General features: G+C 37.8%; 1 protein-coding gene across 11 annotated transcripts in view; it reads right to left on the minus strand.

Moving 5' to 3' along the window:
- The window catches only part of hdac4 (histone deacetylase 4), a 498,261-nt gene that overhangs the window by 18,458 nt on the left and 456,067 nt on the right, over positions 1-23,736 (minus strand). For all 11 annotated transcript variants that reach the window (XM_072261459.1, XM_072261461.1, XM_072261453.1 and 8 more), the window contains 6 exons: positions 16,432-16,478; positions 10,987-11,094; positions 9,084-9,139; positions 8,740-8,827; positions 7,663-7,782; positions 6,972-7,069 (listed from right to left, as the gene is read on the minus strand). In XM_072261459.1, coding sequence (XP_072117560.1) covers positions 6,972-7,069; positions 7,663-7,782; positions 8,740-8,827; positions 9,084-9,139; positions 10,987-11,094; positions 16,432-16,478 — 517 coding nt within the window. The remainder of the gene's footprint in view (positions 1-6,971; positions 7,070-7,662; positions 7,783-8,739; positions 8,828-9,083; positions 9,140-10,986; positions 11,095-16,431; positions 16,479-23,736) is intronic.

The following is a 23,736-nucleotide window of genomic DNA, read 5'->3' on the forward strand; positions in this document are numbered from 1 at the left end:
CTAACCACATTTTATGAGTAATTAACGCAGAAAACCAGCTAATTACAAAAGATTCACAAACTTTTTCTTGCAACCATACTTATCAAATATATTTTCACTAAATACAAGATTTTTTGGAAGAGATACTGTCCTCATTGTGTTTGTATTGTTGTAAGAAAGTAATAGCAAATACCATGCTTCATTTATGGAAGGTGGTTGTTTTATTTGAATGACATGGACAATTCTGCTGTGAGTTTACAGAGGAGAAAGGTTGCTTATGTTCTTTTGAAACACAAGAATAAACAGAAGATAGGGAGAAGACAACAGTGAACGCATTAAGTAGATGACTCTTAGCACATCAGCTTGTCGGAAGCTACTTGGTTAAATTCACCTCTTGATGAAACTTTAGGTAGATACTGGGAAAAATCTGTCGTGAAGAAATTAAAGGGATATAGGTAATTCAATAGGCAAAGGGAGAATTCAAGGATGATAAAAATTTACCTCAAATGACCCAGAAGAATAATAAAGCAGCCACACAAAATGATTAAGCCAATTTAGGCCAGGCAATTTGAGGTGAGCAAAGATCAAATGGAATTCATTTAATAATCTATTTACTCTTACGGCACAGAATAGGCCCTTCTGGCCTTTCGAGCTCCAGCAAACCCCGACAAACCTGATTAACCACAACCTAATCACCGGACTAATTCGCAATGACTAATTAACCTACCCAGTATATCTTTGACTGTGGGAAGAAACTGGAGCAAAGCCATGTATTCCACAGGGAGAACGTACATCGACTCCTTACAGAAGGTAACAGGGATTGAACTCTGAACACCAGAACCCCACAAGCTGTAAGAGCATCATGCTAATTGCTATGCTACTGTGGTGCCCATGTGTTGCAATTAAAGGGTATTAGAATGACATTGGTAACTGGTTTGATTCTTTATGTTAAAAATATAAAAATAAATAAAATATTTCAGGAGATTCACAAACTTACACGTACAATTAATCTTACCTTAAAACAGTCAAGTAAATCTAGCACATGCTGCAAATTCTATTCCTGCTGGGTTGGGGTTTCAGAACAAAACTGAAGGTATGAGTAGTTCCAGTGGTAAAATCAGCAATTCTCACCGATGAAAGATACATTTGAATAGGCCAGTATCATTGTGGCTTAATTAAATCATCTCAATGTTGCAGTCCATAATGATGATCAATTTAAAAAAAGATAGTGGAGAAAAAAGTCTCCTCCAATTTAACACTGAATTTATCACGAAATGTAATTATTGCTTGTTCAGTCGTCCAACACCAGTAACTTCAGCTGTCACAGATAAGGTGAAGTTCAGAATGAAGTTTGTTCAGAAAAGGGATCTACGTTATATGAAGGGGCTTGATGAAGGGCCCCAGCCCAAAATGTTGACTCTTCATTTCCATCCATTGATGCTGCTTGACCTGCTGAGTTCCTCTAGCATTTTCTTGGCATTATCTGAGTCACATACAACTTTGTGATAGTAATTGTGGTCATAAATATATTATCTACTGGGGTTAGGTGGCATATGGATATTTAACTATATAAAATTGTGTTGGTGAAAAGAGAAAATAGTTACAACATAAAGTGAGACATTACATTTCCAGTAGCAAGTTAGACACAGCACAAGGAGAGATATGTAGCAGGTCTCATCATTACTTCTTGAGAACAAACATGTACTGGGATAGGGTGGAGATTGATGATAAACCAGCACAAATATCTAGATGATTGTATTGGTAAAAATTGGTTTAAGTGTTACTCATTAGCCTAAGGCATTCAATATCAACATCTTGCACTTTCCACAAGTGTATTCCAGTGTGAAATCTGGAAAAAAATGGTTCTCTGCATCAAAAAATCTGGTATAAAAGGAACAGTTAGATTTTCTAGCCAGTGTTATCTGATTTTGAACCACATATTATTTGATAATCACGCATGTGCAGCATACAGCAATGAAGATGAAGCCTTTGCAACTATCTGGGCTTGCACCTGGGTTTTGCAGCATAATAACAGCTAGCTTCATCCAATTTGATTATTTCCGTGAATTACGAAATGGCTGAGGGTATTGGATATTGCTGAAGTTGTGGAACTAGGCAGCAACGTAGTTGAACATTAACATTTCTGTTTCAGTAGAATTATGACACTTCCACCTATACCACAATGTGGAAAATTGATCGCCCATTCTCCTCTCAAGGTGCTGGGAGCTGTTGTTGTCTGTATAACCAAGAAGCACTTACCAATGATCTGCTCATCAATGCTCAGTTTGGGCTTTGCCTGCACCACATGGCTCTGAGTCTATACAAATGTGGACCATGGAGCAGAATTGCAGGAGTGAGGTGAAAGTGGCTGACATCAAAAAGTGGTACTTGAATGTGGCATAATAGTGTTAAGAAAATCTACTCATTAAATTCTCAAACAATGAAGCAGTTGAAGTCAGTATACATTAATACACAGACAGCATCCAGGCATTGCAAATATGAGGTTAGTAACATTTACCCACATGTGACAGGCAATTAGAATCTCCAATACGGGAAGTCTAATTACCAATGTCAATAGACCACCATCCAGATCCTGGGGCTTACCACAACTACAATGAGTATAATTTGCCAACCTTACCACTAGGGTAGTCAAAGATGGCAGGACCATGAGAATAACCTCAACCCTCTTTCCAAGTCACACAGCAGCTTGACTTGTTCTCTCATCTTTGCTGGATTTAAATCGTAGAACTCTAGTGGAAGAACCCTTACCAGATGAAGTGCAGTGGTTCAGGGTGGCAGTTCATCACTACTCTCTCGAACAATTAGGAAGACAGCAACACCCACATCGTAAGTGAAAATATATATAACTTTACTATTTTACACTCTGCTCCAAAGTACACAAGGAATCAATGTATACGCTTGAATAATGTAACATCTTCTATAATCAAAATAATTAACAAGCATGTGTCTGTAGAAGAGGCAAATAAACATTATGGATTAACTATTTATAAGTTTAGGTTCAGTACATAAGTTAATTTTAAAAAATTCTCCCTTTATATGTCCTTTTGCCACGAACTGCTTTACAATATTTGGTTAGGTCGTCATTGTTGCAGTCGGTTATGTATTGGTCCATCTGTTGATTGCATTAAAGTATTTTTAACAATGCTGCCCATCAAGCAGAAATTATGACATCATTCAGAATTTTCAACCCCTTGATATTTTATCTCTTGTACTTTTTCTATGAAAGAAATTATGGGACTTTTGTATAAGGTTTTCCCACTGCACTAGTTAAGTGCACATCAACTTGAAAAGTGAGTTTACAACGCCTACCACATGATACACCAGACATCATTGCATTGAAAACTACTTTTTGATACAGTGAAATGGGTATTTTAACATTAGCAAAGCCACTGACTTAAGTAAGATGGACAAGCATTTGGCTGGGTTATATAAAATAAAATGGTAAGTATGATACTGGTTGAATCAAATGCTAACTCCAGTACCAAACAAATAAAAAAATTGCTTTGGTAGATATAAAAAGATGAAAGACATGAAGGAAACTTTGTTATGTTGCCAAGTCCAGCTTTCACAAGCACTTATTAAACACTGTTTTTCCATTTTGAGTTTCACCTAGCCTTGCCTTTTGGTTAATTAAATTTTTCTTCAAATCAATTTAAGATTTCCCTAATTGATCTCCTTACAGAAGTTGTATTGCAATCACCTCCCAACTTTTTCTTTTTGTAATGATCAAACAGCTAACATTTAACATCAAACTATAACAACATTTCTTTCAATTTCTCTTAAATTTTGTCCTTACATGGTGGTGCACTACACACTTACAAATAAAAATATTTAGACATCTAATTTAAAAGGTAATTATTTTCTAATACCTCTAAACTGAATGCATCTTATTTATGACAGCATAGCCACAACAGTAAAAACGGAAAAATCTGAAGACTTAATGGCTTGATGTCATTTATTTTTTTAGCATGTTATTAATTGCTAATATAATTCCAACATTTATCCACAAATATTCTGTTTTAGTTGCTGTTTACTAATAAATTAGGATTTCATCAGTTTTTGCTTTTCTTCTACAAGGTTTTGGTTCAGGAGTATAAACTGAATAAAAATATATTTGTTGGTGTATATCAGATTATATTTTTCTTTTTTCCTGACTCATTTGTTCATAACCTAAATGCTTTCTCTCAGTACCATTCAAGGGTTAAACCATGTTATAACCACCATCGAGCGTAAAGTACTTCTGATTCCTCAAACTTCAAAGTCCCTGCATTTGGCATTTCCAAGAGCTGGTTTGAATTAAGTTCAATTCTACACTCTACTTCCAAGTTCATGGTGAAACAGAGTGCCTTCTGGATTTCATTATGTCCAATTATCTTATCTTTTTTCATCTTAGGCTTGATCCCCAGCAAATGCAACGTGGCATTCTATGGGTCCAAATAACAAGGTGCTGCCTTGAAGGCATCTATTGTCTCAGGGGAGCTGCATAATGCTGAATATATGACCTGCTGCAATTTCTTCCTAAGCTCATGCATGCTATAAATTCTACACTTCAAAGCTTTATTTCACTAGAATCGCCGAAACAACTAGGAGAAAAAAATAGCTAAAATATGTTAACTTCCAATCTTCAAAATACATGGCGTCACCCTAGAAACTTGGCAACAGATTAAGTACCCTATCAGAATGCCTTTTAGTCTATAGAGTTGTAAAAGGCTAGAAAAGTTTTCTATTCTTACATCTGCACATTCTGCAAACTTATCTATAGGATTTCAAAGCAGATGTTTGCAAATAAAATTTATAGACTGAAGAAACGAGAATTTTCTAAAAAATTCAGTTAATCAGACAAAATTAAAATTGTGCACTACGTAAGGTAAACAATCTCCAGTTACACTTACCTAGGTGATCTGTGTTCTCATTAACCCACTTATATTAAAATGATCATGCAGTTTTATTGCAGGGAAAGTAACCTGAAACCTACTGACAAGACTGATACAAAAGGCATCATAAAAGGCATCAGCACTTCAGGTAAATGTGTGAAGGTCAGTGGGAGCTGACACTTATCATTGTTAGGTGTATATCTGAATACTGATGAGGAGAGGGCTTGGCTTGGAGGTTTTTTTCCTGCAACTTGAAAAGGCCGTAACATTCATTGCGAAAGGTTCTTTCACATAATTCATGGCTTTTTGGGCTAGTTATTGGAAGTTGTCTATGGAACTATATCTAACACTTTAAAGAAAAGAAAACAATGAAAAGATGAATATTTTTAAACACAAGAGAAGACTGAACAGGAAAAGCACCGTCTTCAAGAACATTCAAACTTTTATCTTCTTATAAATCTACAAACTTTAACACATTGTAATTTTCATTGCAAGATAATTAAAATATCAAAACACTCCCAATAAACTCAAGTGCATATTAAATGTTGTTTCTCAAAACACTAGTAGAGGATGATCCCAATGCTCAAGACTGCAGCTCCTCACTTTCAGCTTGGAACATTCATCCACACAATTGCATTTGCATGTTAAGAACATACAAATGCTCCTTTAAACAAACTGTACCCCAAACCAGTAATACCTTTTTTACTTGCCACAAGGTTTCTGTACCTCAATACCCACTTTAGTAGTAAAATTAAATATTACATTTCAAGACCTGCAAATTGACTGAATTATAACATTTCAATTACCATGTGACATAGATGTATTTTTAGTTCACACTTGTATGGGTTTATACCTAGCATTAGATCCACAATACATATCTAATTTATTTTATTAATTATTCTCTTTTAAATCCAGCAGTGGCAAATAGAAATGTACAGCTATTCCTTGGGTATTCCTTTGAAAGAGCAAGAGTACTTTGCAACTCAATAAAATTTTTGTGTTGTTATATCCATTATTATTTTACTGAAGCTATCTGAGGTACCTTTAGCATTATGGTCAGAGTTAAAGTGGTATATCAACAATACAGGTTTGTTTTTACAGGGAGGATCTAATTGACACTCTGGTTCACTTAGAATGGTCACTCTAAAGATTGAAGTCCTAAGAGGTTCAATCCACTGACATTCTGATTGTGCTTTGTAGTCAGTGAAATCCCAGCTTCACTGCAGTTTCTCAGCAGTTGCTCTTAGAAATATACCCACTGAACCTGTATAACTCAGCCGCATCATTTACTTGATGGACAGGAACAGTCCAAGTATGATAGTTTGGTTTCAAACACTTTTCATTTTTGTACTAACTGAGTCAATGCATATGTTTAAAATTATTTTAGTCCCTAATGCTTATAATTGGTTCATAATTTTATAAAAGTAATTTTTATTGTTTTAAAACAATTACATTTTTTATAAAATAATAAGATTAACTTTAAATAGTTTTTGTATACTTTTCAATGTTTGTGAGCACAAGAGACTTTCAGAACCAGTCTTTTTAAATTGTATTTCTCTGTAAGCCTGGGGGAATGACTTAGCTCGCTGTCCGAGCAGTTTTGAGACTGGGTTTACCAGTTGCTGAGGGAAAGCCCTATGTTTCACAGGACCTTGCTGATCATGAGGAGGCTCTAGGGAACCAGTGTCTTTGCAGGTGCTTATCCAGCCCAACTTGGCTTCTGGTATTCAACTGCTGTGAATAATTCAGAATTCGAATACAACTTTCTTCAACCAACAAAGTGCAAAGATAAAACTGGTAGGCATCTCTGAATCCTCTGTAAAGGTATATCGGTTTTTGATCCGGGAAAGCAAAGATTAAACCCTAAAGGAACCATGAATGCAAAAATTGGAGATGGAAATTTAAGTAAGTCTATATCACTTTAGTATTGTTGTAACCAAAAGAAACTTTTATAAATCCACACTTAAAGTGGTGAACTATAGAGCTCTTAACCCTTTTTATTTGAGAATAAGAAATAAAAGGAACAGAATCAACTAAAGGTGACCCTTTAAATAGAATACACTGACAATGTTTAACGTTAATATTTTTAGGTCTTACCTAAATGCAGCCAAATATTCAGCATCACCCATTGGTGGATCCAAACCACCAGTCCAAGCCATATTAAGATTAAATCCCACACCTGCGCCAGTTCCAATCTGAAGGGCAAAATGAAAAAGACAAGTAGCATCTTAATCTGAAACACAAAATCTTGATTTTAAATTACATTATTAAACTTTCTTATGCTATGTAGTTCATAACTAATATTTTTGTTTACATAATCCGATGCAATAATTCGTTCACTAAAAAGCATATATACTTGATTTAAAAATAATAATAATAATATAATAAAAGACTCAAATACACATATTTTGCTTTAATAAACATTGCCTTTTTATAAAACCAGTTCTGTATTTGGGGAAATAAATTTGAATAATTTAAAAATACATCGTAACATGATGTATTTTTGCTGTTATTTCTTTATGAAGCATTTTAATTTCCTGATAACCATAAGCCAACATGAGTAACTTCTAGCAACACACACAAAAAATGCTGGTGAACGCAGCAGGCCAGGCAGCATCTACAGGAAGAGGTACAGTCGACATTTCGGGCTGAGACCCTTCGTCAGGACTAACTGAAAGAAGAGATAGTAAGAGATTTGAAAGTAACTTCTAGATTATATTGTCTGTCCACTATTTAACATACAAGACGAGACATTCTTTGACCATAAGCTGTTATCTAATTTACTTGCCTCATCTGGGGCCCCACTGCCTGGGAAGAAGTTGCCATCATCATAGCGATGCAGTGAAATGTACAACACATTGGGATCGTTGTAGAAAGCCTGCTGGGTGCCATTACCATGATGTACATCCTATTGCCAAATATCACATAGCAGATTGAATGGTTAAGAAGGTGAAGTAGAAGTTTAGACTGGTCTTTAACACAAGATCAGATTTTAGCTTATGAATGGTTTTATGCTGTTTCAACTTCGTTTTTGATTGTTTTAAAAGGAGTACAAATAAAAAGATACTTTAAAAGACAGTCCACATTTCTTATTTTCACTAATTGTTTACACTGTTGGTAGTTTTGTGCTGATGATTTTTTCCCCCATGTGTGTAATATGGCTTTCCAAACAAATCATTCTTCCCTCTGTCTTAAGTTCATTCATTGGCAGCCTGGGTAAAAATGAGCAGATTCTACAAGTGGACAAATTAAAACAGCATCGGTTTGCAACTGTAAGTATAATTAATCAAATTCAAATTTTATTTCTCACAATAATTAACCCATTTCTTTTAAACAGTAAGATCAAATAAATCAAAATACATTTTTACAGAAATATCATTTGATAGTTGTGCATCTTTCCACTCTCTTGCTCTTATCTGTGACTGCTCTAACTTCTGTAACCAGGCGGCAAGTACCACCGTAATTTGATTGGCTACAAAAGCACAGAGAAGAATTTAGGCCCTAACATTCAAACACTTTCATTCTCCTCTGTTATTTCCTTCTTTAGTGTTTTGCTTCCCTGAAGTGTTACACTGAATGACACAGACACGGGTTACAATTTATGCTTGAATTTTCCCACACTTAATTAGATTATCAACTACAACATATTCTAACTCAAACAAAAATTAATATGCTATACAATGAATAGTGATTTATATAATAAAATCAATATCCTAAAGGTAGTTCATCACTGAGATGAAAAGTTGAACAAGACTGCTCGTGTGAGATCCTAAAAACAAGTGTATGGTCCAACAGTAGGGCTGGGAAGCTGAATATTAAAAACGTGCCCCTTAATTCGAGCCTCATTTTGGTGTATTTCACTCACCCAGTCCACTATAAGAATCTTACTGATGTTCAACCTCTGTTGTAGGAGTTTAGTAGCAATGGCCACGGAATTGAAGTAGCAGAATCCCCTAGAGGTACAAGAATTGGGAAAGAGGAGATAAAAAAGAGGGAAATAGTTAATAGTGCTGTTCCTAATTCTGATCATCTGCATTCCTACACTAATTTATCATCAGAGGAAAAAGCACAGTAAGGACAAATTTTCACTGTTTTTTGTTCTGAACCTCATATGTTGCCAATTACACACTAACTCCTCTAGGAAGGCAGGTGACTGTTTTATAAATACTAAGAGTTGTGTTTTACTTGAAGAGGGAAATAATTACTTACATTGGTGTACTCTCCTCGGCATGGTGACCAGGAGGCCTCACAATCGCAAATCCATTCTGCAAAACACCATGATTTGTATAACTTCATATATGGTGCAATTCACATTGATGCACAGTTTCAATAACTTCACTCAAATTGCCATTACAATTTCACAGCTTATCAATTAATTTATTTTAGAACAGATGCTGAAATTAAGGCAATGGGCAGTTTAGCCGTAAATTTGACTTGGCACTTACAGCTTAAAGAATAGAAACAGTCAGATATCCTTTTCCAACTGTTATCCAGTGACTTCTGCTGAAAGCAGACAAGTGCTTACATTAGGCATGGATAACATTGGATTGGGCTGTCCATGCTAGCATGCCTTATGCTGTACAAACAGCCAGCCAACACAGAAATAAGACTTTTGGGCAACGTATGGAGAGTCCCTGACATTCAAGTTACCTGAAAATGTCAAAATATTCAAGAAATAATAGAAAAAGATAAAAAGTAAAACTTATTTATCAAACACTCTCAAAGATAACTTACTTTGCTGTCCACATATCTAAGAAGTATCAATGAGTTTATGTAAAGGAAAGTCTGAACTACCATTGTGTCTCAAAGGAGAACTTAATTTATTAATTTGTTTGTGAGATTATATTTAGAGGTAAAAGTTGACAGAAAAACCATTTGTACAAATATTACAGTATAAAATCTAGGCAAGGTATTTCAAAATCACTCAGATGCAGTTCTGCAGTAGTTTACCATCTGGAGTACGAATCTAAAGATCTGCAGTACTTGGAGTGCAAATCCAAATCTTAGCCATTTGAAAATTTGAATGTAATTAAAAATTAGTCTAAATGAAAGTGAATATAAATATTTCTTGGGAGCACATTATTTTTTTTCCTGCAATGCTTAGGTAGTCCTCCTGGTTGGAAAAGAGCTTGGACAACTTTTTCTCTGGCAAATGAGACAACATATATCATAAATTTAAAGTCTTTAGTGAGTAAGGAACTAGCGAGATGAGAAAAGTCATCTTTCATTTAGAAACATAGAAAATAGGTGCAGGAGTAGGCCATTCGGCCCTTCGAGCCTGCACCGCCATTTATTATGATCATGGCTGATCATCCAACTCAGAACCCTGCACCGGCGTTCCCTCCATACCCCCTGATCCCCGTAGCCACAAGGGCCATATCTAACTCCCTCTTAAATATAGCCAATGAACTGGCCTCAACTGTTTCCTGTGGCAGAGAATTCCACAGATTCACCACTCTCTGTGTGAAGAAGTTTTTCCTAATCTCAGTCCTAAAAGGCCTCCCCCTTATTCTCAAACTGTGACCCCTCGTTCTGGACTTCCCCAATTTATAGGACAATAAAATGATGGAAGCTGCAATTCATTTGCCTATTCAAAGGGTTAGCAAAGGCTTAACAATCTCTTCATTTGCTGTATGTTTCTCAAATGTTCCATCTGAAATGACACTTTCAAAGATATATAATAGACTGTAATTTATTTAGAAGGTCCTACAGACAAGAAAGTGTCATGTAAATGCAAGCTAATACATGCATTTCTGTGAGCCAAGATGGAAACAGAATTGTGACAATTCCAGATTGAATATATAGAGTACTGCATCTTTTACAACCAGAGGATGTCCTAAAGTACTTCATGGTGAATTACATGCATTCTTAAATGTACTGGAGTGTCAGCCTGGATTACATGAACAGTTCTATGGTGCTGAGGTTTGAAATTGTACCTTGTGGATATAGAAGGAGAATGGTACTCTCTCTCAATTCAAGCTGGTGTAAACTTCCTAACATACTGCAAAACAAAGTAACTGAAACCAAATGTTTGACCACAAAAAGAATTTGTAAATTCTTTATGTTCAACTTCCCATTTGTAATGACAAAATGAATTTTTAGCAAACCTCACCTTTAATTCCTTAGTTGCAACTTTGAAAACGAGCTCAATCACAGAACCCACCGCTAAACGTGCAGCACTGGATGAATGGATTTCATTCCAAATTGTGTCACTGTCCACCTAAGTATCAAAAATAAGAATAAATACTCCTCCAATAACTATATGACAAAGAGGCATACATAAAGTACTGGTTATTTTCCTTAAGAACGTATTTGTACAATGCTGCCTTTCATATACAGGCAATAAAACCAATGGATTATTGTAGTTAAAATGTCAAGGCACCACTATAGCATAAAATATTGTTCAAGGAATTTTGCGAGACTTAATCAAGTGGTACTGTAATAACAACTTTCTTGAGTGGACCTATGCAAGATGAAATTAATGGAATAGTAAATTTAGCAGGATAAATATGGCATTTAATTTTAAAGTGTAGCCATTTGCTTGAAACACCAAAGCATGATTGTTTTTATTAATGCAGAACATAATTAAGACAGCTTTGATTAGCTTACCACCTGATTTTGTTTCACCTCCCCTTACAATAATTACTAATGTTGGTAAAGCCATTCAATAATTCTAAAGTAGTAAGTCTTAAGCTGGAAACTAAATATAACTTTAATCAATATTGAAACAGAATTGAGAGTTGTGGATATGGAATTGCTTTAGCACACACACAAATCAAATACAGCATTCATTCCGCAGGGAGCTGGTGGTTAAATGACCATGGCTCCTCATGCACTTGTTCAAATCTACTTGGCACCTGTGAAGTACATACTTACACAAAAATGGGTTGATTGTTGATTTAAACTAACATGTACAGTTTTCAATAGTATAGATTATTTCAATGAAATACAACACTGGACTGTTATTGAAAACTCCCGATTTTCCAAAATACCTCATTGTTCTTCAACCTAGGCTTCGACTTGTACCGTTTCTTTAAAACTGCCTGATTCACGTCCTGGTTCAAGCCCAAGTAAAGTAAAATCTTTCATCGGCAACTGTTTGGTATAATTTATACACAAGGCTCATTTTGTGTGTGCTTTATGTATGATGCATTCTGTGTTCTGCCTTTTATGGAACAAACTAACAGATGTAATATGGTTTATTTCCAATGTCAAATCAATTTTGTTCTAGTTTAAATTTAATAAACCCACAATCTGAGAAGATTACCAAGTTACAACAGCAAGCAAAATTTAATTTGGATGAATTAATCTAAGGGAGGTTAATTCTACAGTATCAAAATAAGGCACTTATAAACACACCATTCTGTAGATGCTGGAAATCAAGGGCAACACACACAAATTGTTGTAAGAACTCAGCAGGTCAGGCAGCATCTATGGAAATAAATAAACACTTGACATTTCGGGCCAAGACTCTTCATCAGGACTGGAAAGGAAGGGGGTAGATACCAGAATAAGGTGGTGGGAGGAGGGGAAGGAGGACAAGCTGGAAGGTGATAGGTGAAACCAGATAGATGGGGGAAGAGTGGATAAAGGAAGAAGCTGTGAGGTGATAGGTGGAAAAGGCAAAGAGCTGGAGAAGAAGGAATCTGATAGGAGAGGAGAATGGACCGAGGGAGAAAGGGAAGGTGGAAGGGCACCAGGGGAAGGAGAAAGGGCACCAGGGGAAGTGATAAGGCAGGGGAGGAGAAAAGGTAAAAGGCCAGAGTAGGGAATTGACAAAGAGGGAAGGGGAGCAGATAAAAATACTGGAAGTTGGAGAAATTGATATTCATGCCATCAGGGTGGAAGCTACCTAGATGGAATATGAGGTGATGGTCCTCCAACCTGAGAGTGAACTCGTCGTGGCAGAAGAGAAGACCATGGACCGATATGTGGGAACGGGAATGAGGATAGGAATGAAAATGGTTGGCCACAGTAAATTCTGCTTTTTGCAGATGGAATGCTTTTAATGTTGCAAAACATCACAAGGTGCTTCACAGGCAAGTTATTAAACAGATTTGACACTAAGCTGTTAAAGGAAGAGGGCCAACAAAAGGTTAATTACTTTTTAAAGAGTGTCAAAGAGGAGGGAGGAGGGTAATAGAGCCAAAAAGATTTAGGGAAGGAATTCTAAGACTTCAGGGGTGAGGAGCTGAAGCTGAGTCATCAATATTGTTTCTGCAAAAGATGGAATTTGCAAAAGTCCACAACTAGAGAAGAGACTTTGGAAGTTTGAAATATGAAGGAATGAAACAATGGGGGAATGATTTAAAGTGAAGCATGAACACTTAATGATGAGGTGATGTCAGACTAGGAGTCATAAGAATGATGGGAGGACATGGTGTAAGCTAGGATAAGAAGTGTTTTGGGTTGGCAGCAACATTGTGGAATTGGCAGCAGTGTCTGCAGATGGACACTGTTTGGGTAACTGATTCAAAAGCAGCTAAGTCCAAAGATGTGGTCAATACACATGGAACCTGTTCCATCTGATCAATTTGTGTTTGAATGTGGAATCTTGCTTCATTATTTCTTTTTCCAAATTCAGTGATTTAAATAGATTACATAAAGGATAGCACTTGGAACTTCCCTAGGTGGGTGAGGGAAGGCAATAGAATAAATGGTGGTTCATCACTTCATTAAACTCTCTGGTTACTTTCTTCCAGTAGCTTCAAGACTAACACAAACACAGGCATGCAGAAAATACAAAATCAGAGGAAAAAATCAAAGCAAGGAATCATTGCGAGTTAAAGGAAACAGAAAATCAGAAAGTGATAACAGAACAACAAAGGAAGTGGGGACAGACAGAGGTGGGGGGGAGAGAGAGAGAAGTTCTATAACAAGCAGAGAAACTAGAATACCATTGGCTGTGCAGCTGAAAATATAATTAACCCATTTCAAATTTTACCTGGGGTCCAACAGTTAACCAATTTTTTTTTTTAGAATCAGTTATACCATCAAATAAACCAACTAAGTCTACACATAAATGTAGTTTGCTACATTTCAATATTCCCACTCTTTCTTCTTGACCCTGTACAACCTCCACTCCTCTGTTTTTATAATGATGATATTGAATGATGGGACAGGCTTGAGGGGAAAAGTGACTTACTTCTGCTCCTGATTTCTTGTATTTAAGAGTTATAAAGCACTGTAGCACAGAAATAGACATTTTGGCCCATCTAAAACAAGAGAAAATCTGCAGATGCTGGAAATCTGAGCAACACACACAAAATGCTGGAGGAACTCAGCAGTCCAGGCAGCATCTAGGAAAAAGTAGCCTGAAACATTGACTGTACTCTTTTCCTAAAACTGCCTAGCCTGCTGGATTCCTCCAGCATTTTGTGTGTGCATTGGTTCATCTAGTCCACGCCAAACTATTATTCTGCATCTGCCCTCCATACCCCTCCTATCCATATACTTATCCAAACTTCTTTTATATGTTGAAATAGAACCTATATCCACTGCTTCCACTAGTAGCTCATTCCGCACTCTCACCACCCTCTGAGTGAAGAAGCTCCTCCTCATATTCCCCTAAAACATTGTACCTTTAAGCTTATGATCACCAAACCTCAGCGAAAAAAGCCTGCTTGCATGCACCCATTAATACTGCTCATAATTTTATACACCACTATCAAATCTCCCCTCATTCTTCAAGGCTTCAGGGAATAAAGTCCTATTTGCTTACTGTATGCCCATCAAATATTCATCCATAGTATAGCTGTACTGTAGTAAATTGAACTACCTTTGCTTGGCTGTAAAATAAAAATAATGAAAACAATGGTTTGCAATATAAAAGAAAATCAATTTTTTTAATGTAGATACTAACGATTAAGTGAAACCACAATATATCTCTGCATGTGAGTAAACTAATCAACATGAAATGACATGTTGGACTCTTTCCATTCGCGAACATATGAAGATGCGTGTTGTTCAGGCTGTCTTTTTGACTCCCTTATTTCTCTTGTTTATTGAACAGACTGACAAAATAATGAACACTGGCTCTGGAATGCTCACAATATAGTGACATGTTGACATTCTACCGCCACCATATAATCTGCCCTTTTGCAAACAACTCACAATTCAGAAAGAAAGAACTGCCTTCCTTACTTCCAAGTTGCTCCTCTTACAAAGCTGCCAGATGTGTCAAATAAACACTGCTTTTATGAAGATTGCATAAGAAATCGGAGCAGGGATGCCATCAGTCCCTTGAGCGTACTTCACCATTTAATAGGATCATGGCTGATCCTCAACGCTGTTCACTTTTATTAATGGCAGGAATCAAAAAGGTTTATAAGAAGTATTTAAAAAGTAATAATTTTATTGCATGTTGGCAGCTTTCTTAACATATTCAATGAGACTCCAGACTGCTGCTGGGAGATACGTGCAAGACTTATATGTATGATTTAGTCAAAGCTACAGTTTAAAAAATCCAACAAATAGAATTAAAGCAGGGAGTACAAAAACCTGTTAAGAGTTTAGTTTTAAAACATTTAGCTTGAAATAACATCATTTCATTTACAATCAGAACATTAAAGCAAGCCAGGGTTTGTGAAATCTCCCAGGGCAATAGAAACTACAGTTTATTTTTACTAAGCAGAACAACTTGCAAAGAAATGGCTAGTTTACTACAAAGATTTTATAAAAAGGTGAAGGACTTATTTATGTTAAGACACTATATTGCACTCCATATTGTCTCAGTATGTTTATCCTTCAGGCAGTTGAACTGTATCATCATAAGGTTCATTATATGATTTCCAAATCTGTGCTAGCCTTTCTCACAGAGGCAATGATATACAATTGTCTTCTGCAGATCTGGTTGAAAGAGGAAATCAGTGTTCCTACTCCCGATCGTAAATCAACAATTTATATGGATGCTGGTTGTCTCAGGATTGGGTTAAACAAGTTTCCCACAACAGTCAAAATGACACTTAAAATTACCAATCGTGTGAAGGACCGTAGTATCAAGAATGGTAGTGAACTGTACCTTATTTTGATCAATATTTTAGAAATTTATGAGTGTGAGGAAATTAGCAGGAAAGTAATGAAATTACTTTCTCCCATGGCTAAACATCACAGACTAGAGAAAACATGTGAAGATCTGTTTCAAAAGGGCAAAGTCCTCCCCGCCCCCACTCTATACCCTTGGAAAGGTACACAGATTTCACTGGACATTTTTTATTACATAGGGAAGCCAAAAGAGGGAATTATGATAAAGTCAGGACTTTTACAGAGTAAATCCATGTTCACCTGCTCTATTGCCTTACAACTACCTGTTTGAAGGTAAGATCATAGAACTTTTTTTTAAGGACATCATTCAATTTCCCTGAATAATATTGCACATATTGCAATTGTGGTTTAGCCAACATGCCTAGTTCAGCAAACCTTGAATTCCTCTTTATGGGGACATCTGTTCTCAATTATCTGCTGAGTAGAAGTCAAAGCAACAATTTATGTTGCTGCTGAGATGGAAAGAACAAACAAGACATTATTTACACATTATAAAAGGGGAAAAACGACTTACTCCAAGTCCGCCACAAGGAAGCATAACAAACATTGGGGTGATGGAACCTGTGGAACAATATTTAAAAACAGCATTTGGTTAGCAGTATCAAGATAAATCATAATGTTTGCAGCAATGTTGTAATCACAATTTGACAGCAAGTATTACAAATACAAATGAGCATCTGCAAGGTGTATTTCCTGCTAATGCTGTGTTAACCCCCTTACTGGCCTCTAGGGCCCATGCGAAAGCTTTTATTGCAGTAACAGTTCCTCAGAGTTGATTAGCTGGACTCAAATGTTTTGAGCTATTTTTGTTCGTTCAAAAATGTTTTGATTTTAATGACTGGAAACCAATTATTCATTGTTAGCACACCAAGTGCAAAGGTAGAAACTTAAGTAATGTGAAAAAAATGAAGTAACTGTGCAAATTAACAGATGTTCATGTACTGCAGGAGATTCTGGCTTTAAGAACAAGGAACAAAGTATTTTTTCTTGACTATGCACCACAACAGAGACAAACTATTTTATTGAAAAACTACAGTGCATGTTTCTATAATCTACACCCATAATGAAAGCAAATAGGAATGCTATGCCAGCAGCTGTATGGTCTTCAAGGCCCCCTGCCTCTCTTGTAAACTCCAATTATGGCAAAACCATGGTTTTGACCATATGCATATTTAAAAGCTCTGTCTGTGCAACAAATAACCATCAGAAGAATGATCATAAAGATATAATTTAACCAAAATGAAAACAACAAACTACTTCTCTTCGAAATTAATTCAATCATCATAAAACATTATTTATATTGTCTTATTTCAGGATGCAGGCTTTCCAATGGAAGTAGGGAAGAAACAAGAAAAATATAATGAATTTAATAAAAAAGTACTATGTTCTAAATGCCACAGAAACATCCAACTTGCAAAATTTAGATTGTACATTTTTCAACTGTTACAAGCTACAAGCATTGTCTGCATAGCTTTTTACAAAAATGAGAATGAACAAGCCTTCAAATGTGATGCAATAATTTGCTGTTAGTGCTCCCATTTCACTTGTTGACTACAATGGTCAGAATAACTATGTACAGAACTGCAGAAATGCATTTCTTTTTAAGCCTTTTAAAATATATCAATTTAACTATTTTTAACCGCACTGAATTTGTGCTATCAAATTCAACCCTATGGCCATTGCAAATGCAATGTTCTGTTACTGTCAATTTCTCCAGGTAACCCAAATGGATACACCTCCTGTGCTTCTTGATGTGGGTTTCCACCGAGCACCCATCTGGCTGATATATGCTGCTCCGCATTCACAGGGAATCCTGTAAACGCCAGCTGTCCTGAGTCCCAGGTCATCTCTGACCTGCACAAGCTGGCGATCTTCCAGAAACCGCTGTGGAAATATAGGGAAGACAGGTGGTAGCAGATGGGTTCCTCTCGTTGTTAGTCTCTGAGGAAATAACATGATTACGTATGATGTTCCTACAGAATGGTTACAAGGTGAAGTAAATCTATTGCACCCTTAAAAGGGCCAATGGAAAATAACAGGAAACTTCAACAGCATTCCCTGTGAATGCAGAGCAATGTATATCGGCCAGACAGGATGCAAAGTAGAAACCCATATCAAGGAGCACGGGAGGTGTATCCATTTGGGTTATCCAGAGAAACTAGCTGTCACAGAACATTGCATTTGCAATGGCCATAGGATTGAATTTGATGGTACAAAAACAATGTGCCATGCCAATGACTTTTGGGACTGCCTGGTGAAGGAAGCCATTGAAATAAAGCTAGAGGAAAAGAATTTTAACAAAGACAAAGGTGTGGCTCAAAGTAAGAACTGGAATTTGACTGTAAACAAGGTGAGACAGCGGAAACCAGCTTGGATGATGACTAGCCAATCAGGAGGGACGGACAATGGGGGTATGAAGATGGCTTAGTTCGTCATCTAAACATTGGTTAAAATCGATACCTGCACCCGGTTAGAAGCCTGAAAAGAATTTATTTGTTATATACACTGGGAAAACACTAGATCCTTTTCCATTGCAGAAGTTTGCACCTGGGGACACACTGTAGTGTGTTAACTGAAGAGTGCAGGCAGTGAGCTGCCTTGTAGGAACTTATAGTCTATTGTGTGAGACCATAACATAGTTGAACATTTACCAATAAATCATCTCAGCATTCTGGTCTTCTATATAGAATAATCAGAAGTCAATGGTATTCCCACTATATGTGCTAATCAATGGTTACTCTGGGAATATGACTCTGTTATCACTTCGAAACTTTCATCCCTTTAAATGGCTTGAGAGATGTGAGCAACTTAATGTTTAAAATATCTATGAATTATCTTTATAAGAACTCATCCCTATTAACAAAGGATGATGCACTAATATACAATTGTTAGCAAAAAAAAGTATAAAATTTGTTTAGTCTACAGAATAGAATGAGCATCACACTGGGTTTCTACCTTTGTGACTGAATTGAACTCCTCTAACTATAGAAACATCCAAACAGAAAGAAACTTGGCTTTGACCCATTTCAGTCCTTGGTGGGTGGGAATGACTGAACAAAATAATATTGCCATACGTTTAAGGAAAACACTTTGGGTAGCTGATGAGATCAAAAACCACAAAAGTAAAACAAACTTCTGAATTTGGAAAGTGCACCACAACCTCATAATCCCAAGCCTGCTTCTATTTTAATATATTAAAGCCTCTACTTGGTTAACCTCCTTCTTCATCTAACCCCTGGGAAATATAGGCAAATTCATGAAAACAGGAATCACTTCAAAGTTCAAAGTAAATTTACTATCAACGTACATATATATCACCATATACAATCTGGATTTGCATTTTCTTGTGGGCATTCACAGTAAATACAAAAAAACAATTAATAAAAGGCCACACCCAACAGGACAAACAACGGTTGTACAGAAAGACAAACTGTACAAATACAAAAATAATAATAATAATAATAAGCAATAAATATTGAGAACATGAAACGAAGACTCCTTGAACGTGATTCCATAATTTGTGGGAACAGTTCAGTGATAGGGTGAGTGAAGTTAAGCAAAATTATCTCCTTTGGTTCAAGAACATGATAGTTGAAAAGTAATAACTGTTCCTGAACCTCATGGTGTGGGTCCTGAGGCTTCAATGCCTTCTTCTTGATGGCAGCAGTGAGAAGAGAGCATGGCCTGGATGGTGGGGCTCCCTGATAGCTTTCCTGTAACAGTATCTATCTTGATGTGCTCAAGGTCTGAAGGGCTTTACTTGCCATGGATTGTGTCGTATCTATTACTTCTTGTTGGCTTTTCCGTTTATGACCAATGGTGTTTCTATGTTTCCATTCTAGGCTGTAAAGCAACTTAGTCAATATACACTCCACCACACATTTATAGAAGTTTGTCAAAGTTTTAGATGACATGTTGAATCTTTACAAACTTTTAAAAAAGTAGAGGTGCTGCTGTGCTTTGTTCATAATGGCACTTATCTGCTGGACCCAGGACAGATCCTGTCAAATGATGACACCAAGGAATTTCAAATTACTGACCTTCTCCAACTCTGATCCCCTGATGAGGACTGGCTCATGCTCCTCTGGTTTTCTCCTTCTTAAGCCAATAGTCAAATTTTTTGTCTTGCTAATATTAACTGAGAGGTTGTTATGGCACCAGTCAACCAGATTTTCAATCTCCCTCCTATATGCTGATTTTTCACACAGCTTTGATTCGGCCAATGGCAGTGGTGACACCAGCAAACATTGGAGCTGTGCTTTATCACACAGTCATAAGTATAAAGCGAGTACTGCACAAGGCTAAGCACACAACCTCGTCATACACCTGTACTGATGGGGATTGTGGGGGAGATGCTGTGCCATTCTGAACTGACTGGGGTCTACAAGTGAGGAAATCGAGGATCCAGTTGCACAAGGAGGTATTGAGGCCAATGTTTTGAAGGTTATTTATTAGGTTTGAGGAGATAACACAGAAAATGCTGGAGGAACTCAGCAGGCCAGGCAGCATCGATGGGAAAAAAGTACAATCGACGTTTCAGGCAGAAACCCTTCAGCAGGACTGGTGAAAAAAAAGCTGAGGAGTAGATTTAGAAGGTGGGGGGGGGAGGGGAGAGAAACACCAGGTGATAGGTGACACCTGGAGGGGGAGAGATGAAGTAAAAAGCTGGGAAATTGATTGATGAAAGAGACAGAAGCCCATGAAAGAAAGAAAAAGTGGGGAGGAGTATGAGAGGGAGGCGATGGGCAGGCAAGGAGATAAGGTGAGAGAGGGAAAGACGGATGGGGAAGTTTGAGAAATCAATATTCATGCCATCAGGTTGGAGACTACACAAATGGAATATAAGGTGTTATTCCTCCATCCTAAGCGTGGCCTCATCACGACAGTGGAGGAGGCCATGGTTGGACATATCGGAATTGGGATGGAAAGTGGAATTAAAATGGGTGGCCACTGGAAGATCCTGCTTGCTCTGGCGGATGGAATGACCCACCCCCACCATTTCCCATGCCCTTTTCCCTCTCTCACCTTATCTTCTTGCCTGCCCATCACCTCCCTCTGGTGCTCCTCCCCCCTTTTTCTTTTTTCTACTCGCATTTCCAATATAACCATATAACAATTACAGCATGGAAACAGGCCATCTTGGCCCTTCTAGTCCATGCCGAACGCTTACTCTCACCTTGTCCCACCGACCCGCACTTAGCCCATAACCCTCCATTCCTTTCCTGTCCACATAGCTATCCAATTTTACTTTAAGTGACAATTTTAAATTACAGTATCTGCAGATTTTCGATTGTTTGAGGTTTGAGCAGATGATAGTTTTGACTGCTGAGCTGTAGTCAATGAAGAACATCCTGCTGCGTGCAACTTCGCTGTCCAGGTGTACGAGGGTTGAGTGAAAAGGGAATAAAATGGCATCTGCTGCTGACCTGTTGTGACAGTAAGGAAACTGAAGCAAACACAAGCTGCAACTCAGACAGGAGTTGATGTTGCATCTCCAACCTTTCATCACAATGGATGTAAGTGCTACTGGATGACAGTAATTGAAGCAGGTTACCACATTCTTCTTATGCAGCGGTATAACTGAAGCCTGCTTGAAGCAGGTGGGTACCTTAGACTGCCAAAATGAGAGGCTAAAGATATCAGTGAACACTTCAGCCAGTTGCTCAGCACAGGTCTTTAGTACTCTGCCAAATACCCAATCTGGGCTGGATTCTTTCTGTGGGTTCACCCTCCAGAAAGATGCTCTCATGTTGGCCTCAGAGAGTGAAATCACAGTGTTACATGGGTCTGTGGGAGTTTGTGAAGGTATCTCCATGTTTTGATGGTCAAAGTGAGCATAAAAGGCATTGAGCTTATCTGGGAGCAAAGCCTTGTTGTTTCCTTGTCAGAGTCATAAAAAATACAGCACAGAAACAGCCCATTGGCCAATCTAGTCCATGCCAAATCACTTAAACTGCCTAGTCCCATCAACCTGCACTCAGACCATAGTTCTCCATACCCCTGCCATCCGCGTACCTATTCAAACATTTCTTAAATGTTGAAATCGAGCTCCTATGCACCACTTGCACTGGCAGCTCATTCCACGCTCTCACGACCCTCTGAGTGAAGAAGTTCCCCTTATGCTCCCCTAGACTTTTCGCCTTTCACCCTTAACCCATGACTTCTAGCTGTAGTCCCACCCAACCTCAGTGGAAACAGCCTGGTTGCATTTATCCTATCTATACACCTCATAATTTTATATACCTCTACCTATTCTCCCTTCAATATTCTACGTTCCAAGGAATAAAGTCCTAACCTATTCAACCATTTCTTATAACTCAGGTCCTCCAGTCCCAGCAAAATCTTGGTAAATTTCCTCTGTACTCTTTCAACCTTATTTACATCGTTCCTGTACATAGATGGCCAAAACTGCACACGATGTTCTAAGTTAAGCATCACCAACATCTGAAACAATTTTAACATCCCATCTCCTGTACTCAATACTTTGATTTATGAAGGCCAATGTGCCAAAAGCTTTCTTTATGACTCTAACTACCAGTGCCACCACTTTTAATGAATTATAGACCTGTTATTCCCAGAATGCTTTGTCTACCACTCTTCCCTGGTTCTTAAGGTTATCATAGCTGGGGGAGGTAGTGGGGGCTAAGCTCCCACTACCTATAAAGTGTTCCAAATGGCGTGCAACTCTAACAGCCTCTGACAACCAAGTCCAACTCTTGGCCTTCACGTGTGGCTTAGCTACTAGGCCCAGCGGAACTGTTCCTACTGACAAGAGAAGGAGCAAGGTGGACCGCTGGCACCTCAAAACCAGTTGCTTCGGGCAGGTGGGGCTCGTCAGCCTTGGACAGTAGCCCGTCTAGGAGAAGGAAGACTCTGATTTTAAACCTCTTCTGTCTGGCGGCCATACCCATCCATGGAAAAGGCTTCGGGAGTAAACCCCGAAGAAGAATTCCGGAGCCGGGGTCCCTAAGGCAGCTTGATGTTGTTTACAACTTCACTCTGGCAACCTCTGTGGTGACACTGGTGCCAAGCTGTATCAGTGCTTGCCCTTCCCTTGGACTACATCAGTGACATGGAGAGGAGGAATCCGCTGCATGGGCAACAATAGGTTCTTCAAACTTTCCCGCCTGGGCTTGCGCCCTGGAGAGGTTACAGTCCGCCAGAGGTGCAAACCCATGATCCCCTGGGATCAATGGCTGCCTACTACTACCACTCTTCTCAGTGCCCTACCTTTCACTGTGTAGGACCTACACTGGCTGGTCCTACTGCAATGCAATACCTTGCATTTGTCTGCATTAAGTTCTAGTCATTTTTCAGTCTATTTTTCTAGCTGTCCTAGATCCTGGTGCAAGTTTTGATTAACTTCCTCGCTGTCCGCTACACCTTCAATCTTGGTGTCATCCGCAAATTTGTTGGGAGTGTTAACTACATTACCATCCAAACCATTAATATAGATGACAAGCAAAGATGGACCCAAAGGAAGATTTTCCTTTGAAATCATTTTGCTCTTAACATATTTGTAGAATCCCTTAGGATTCTCCTTCACCCTGTTTGCTAGAGCAACCTCATACCTTCTTTCAGCCCTCTTGATTTCTTTCTTAAGTGTTCTCTTGCATTTCTTATACTTCATAGGTACCTCATTTGATCCTAACTGCCTATGCCTGCTATGTACCTTATTTTTTTTCTTAACCAGGGCCTCTTCAAAATCAAGGTTCTCTAAACCTGTTATCTTTGCCTGTTATTCTGACAGGCACAAACAAGTTTTGTACTATCAAAATTTCACTTTTGGAGGTTTTCCACTCACCAAGTACACCTTTGC

This window comes from Mobula birostris, chromosome 6 (genome assembly GCF_030028105.1).
Source record: "Mobula birostris isolate sMobBir1 chromosome 6, sMobBir1.hap1, whole genome shotgun sequence".
NCBI classification, from domain to species: Eukaryota; Metazoa; Chordata; class Chondrichthyes; order Myliobatiformes; family Myliobatidae; genus Mobula; species Mobula birostris.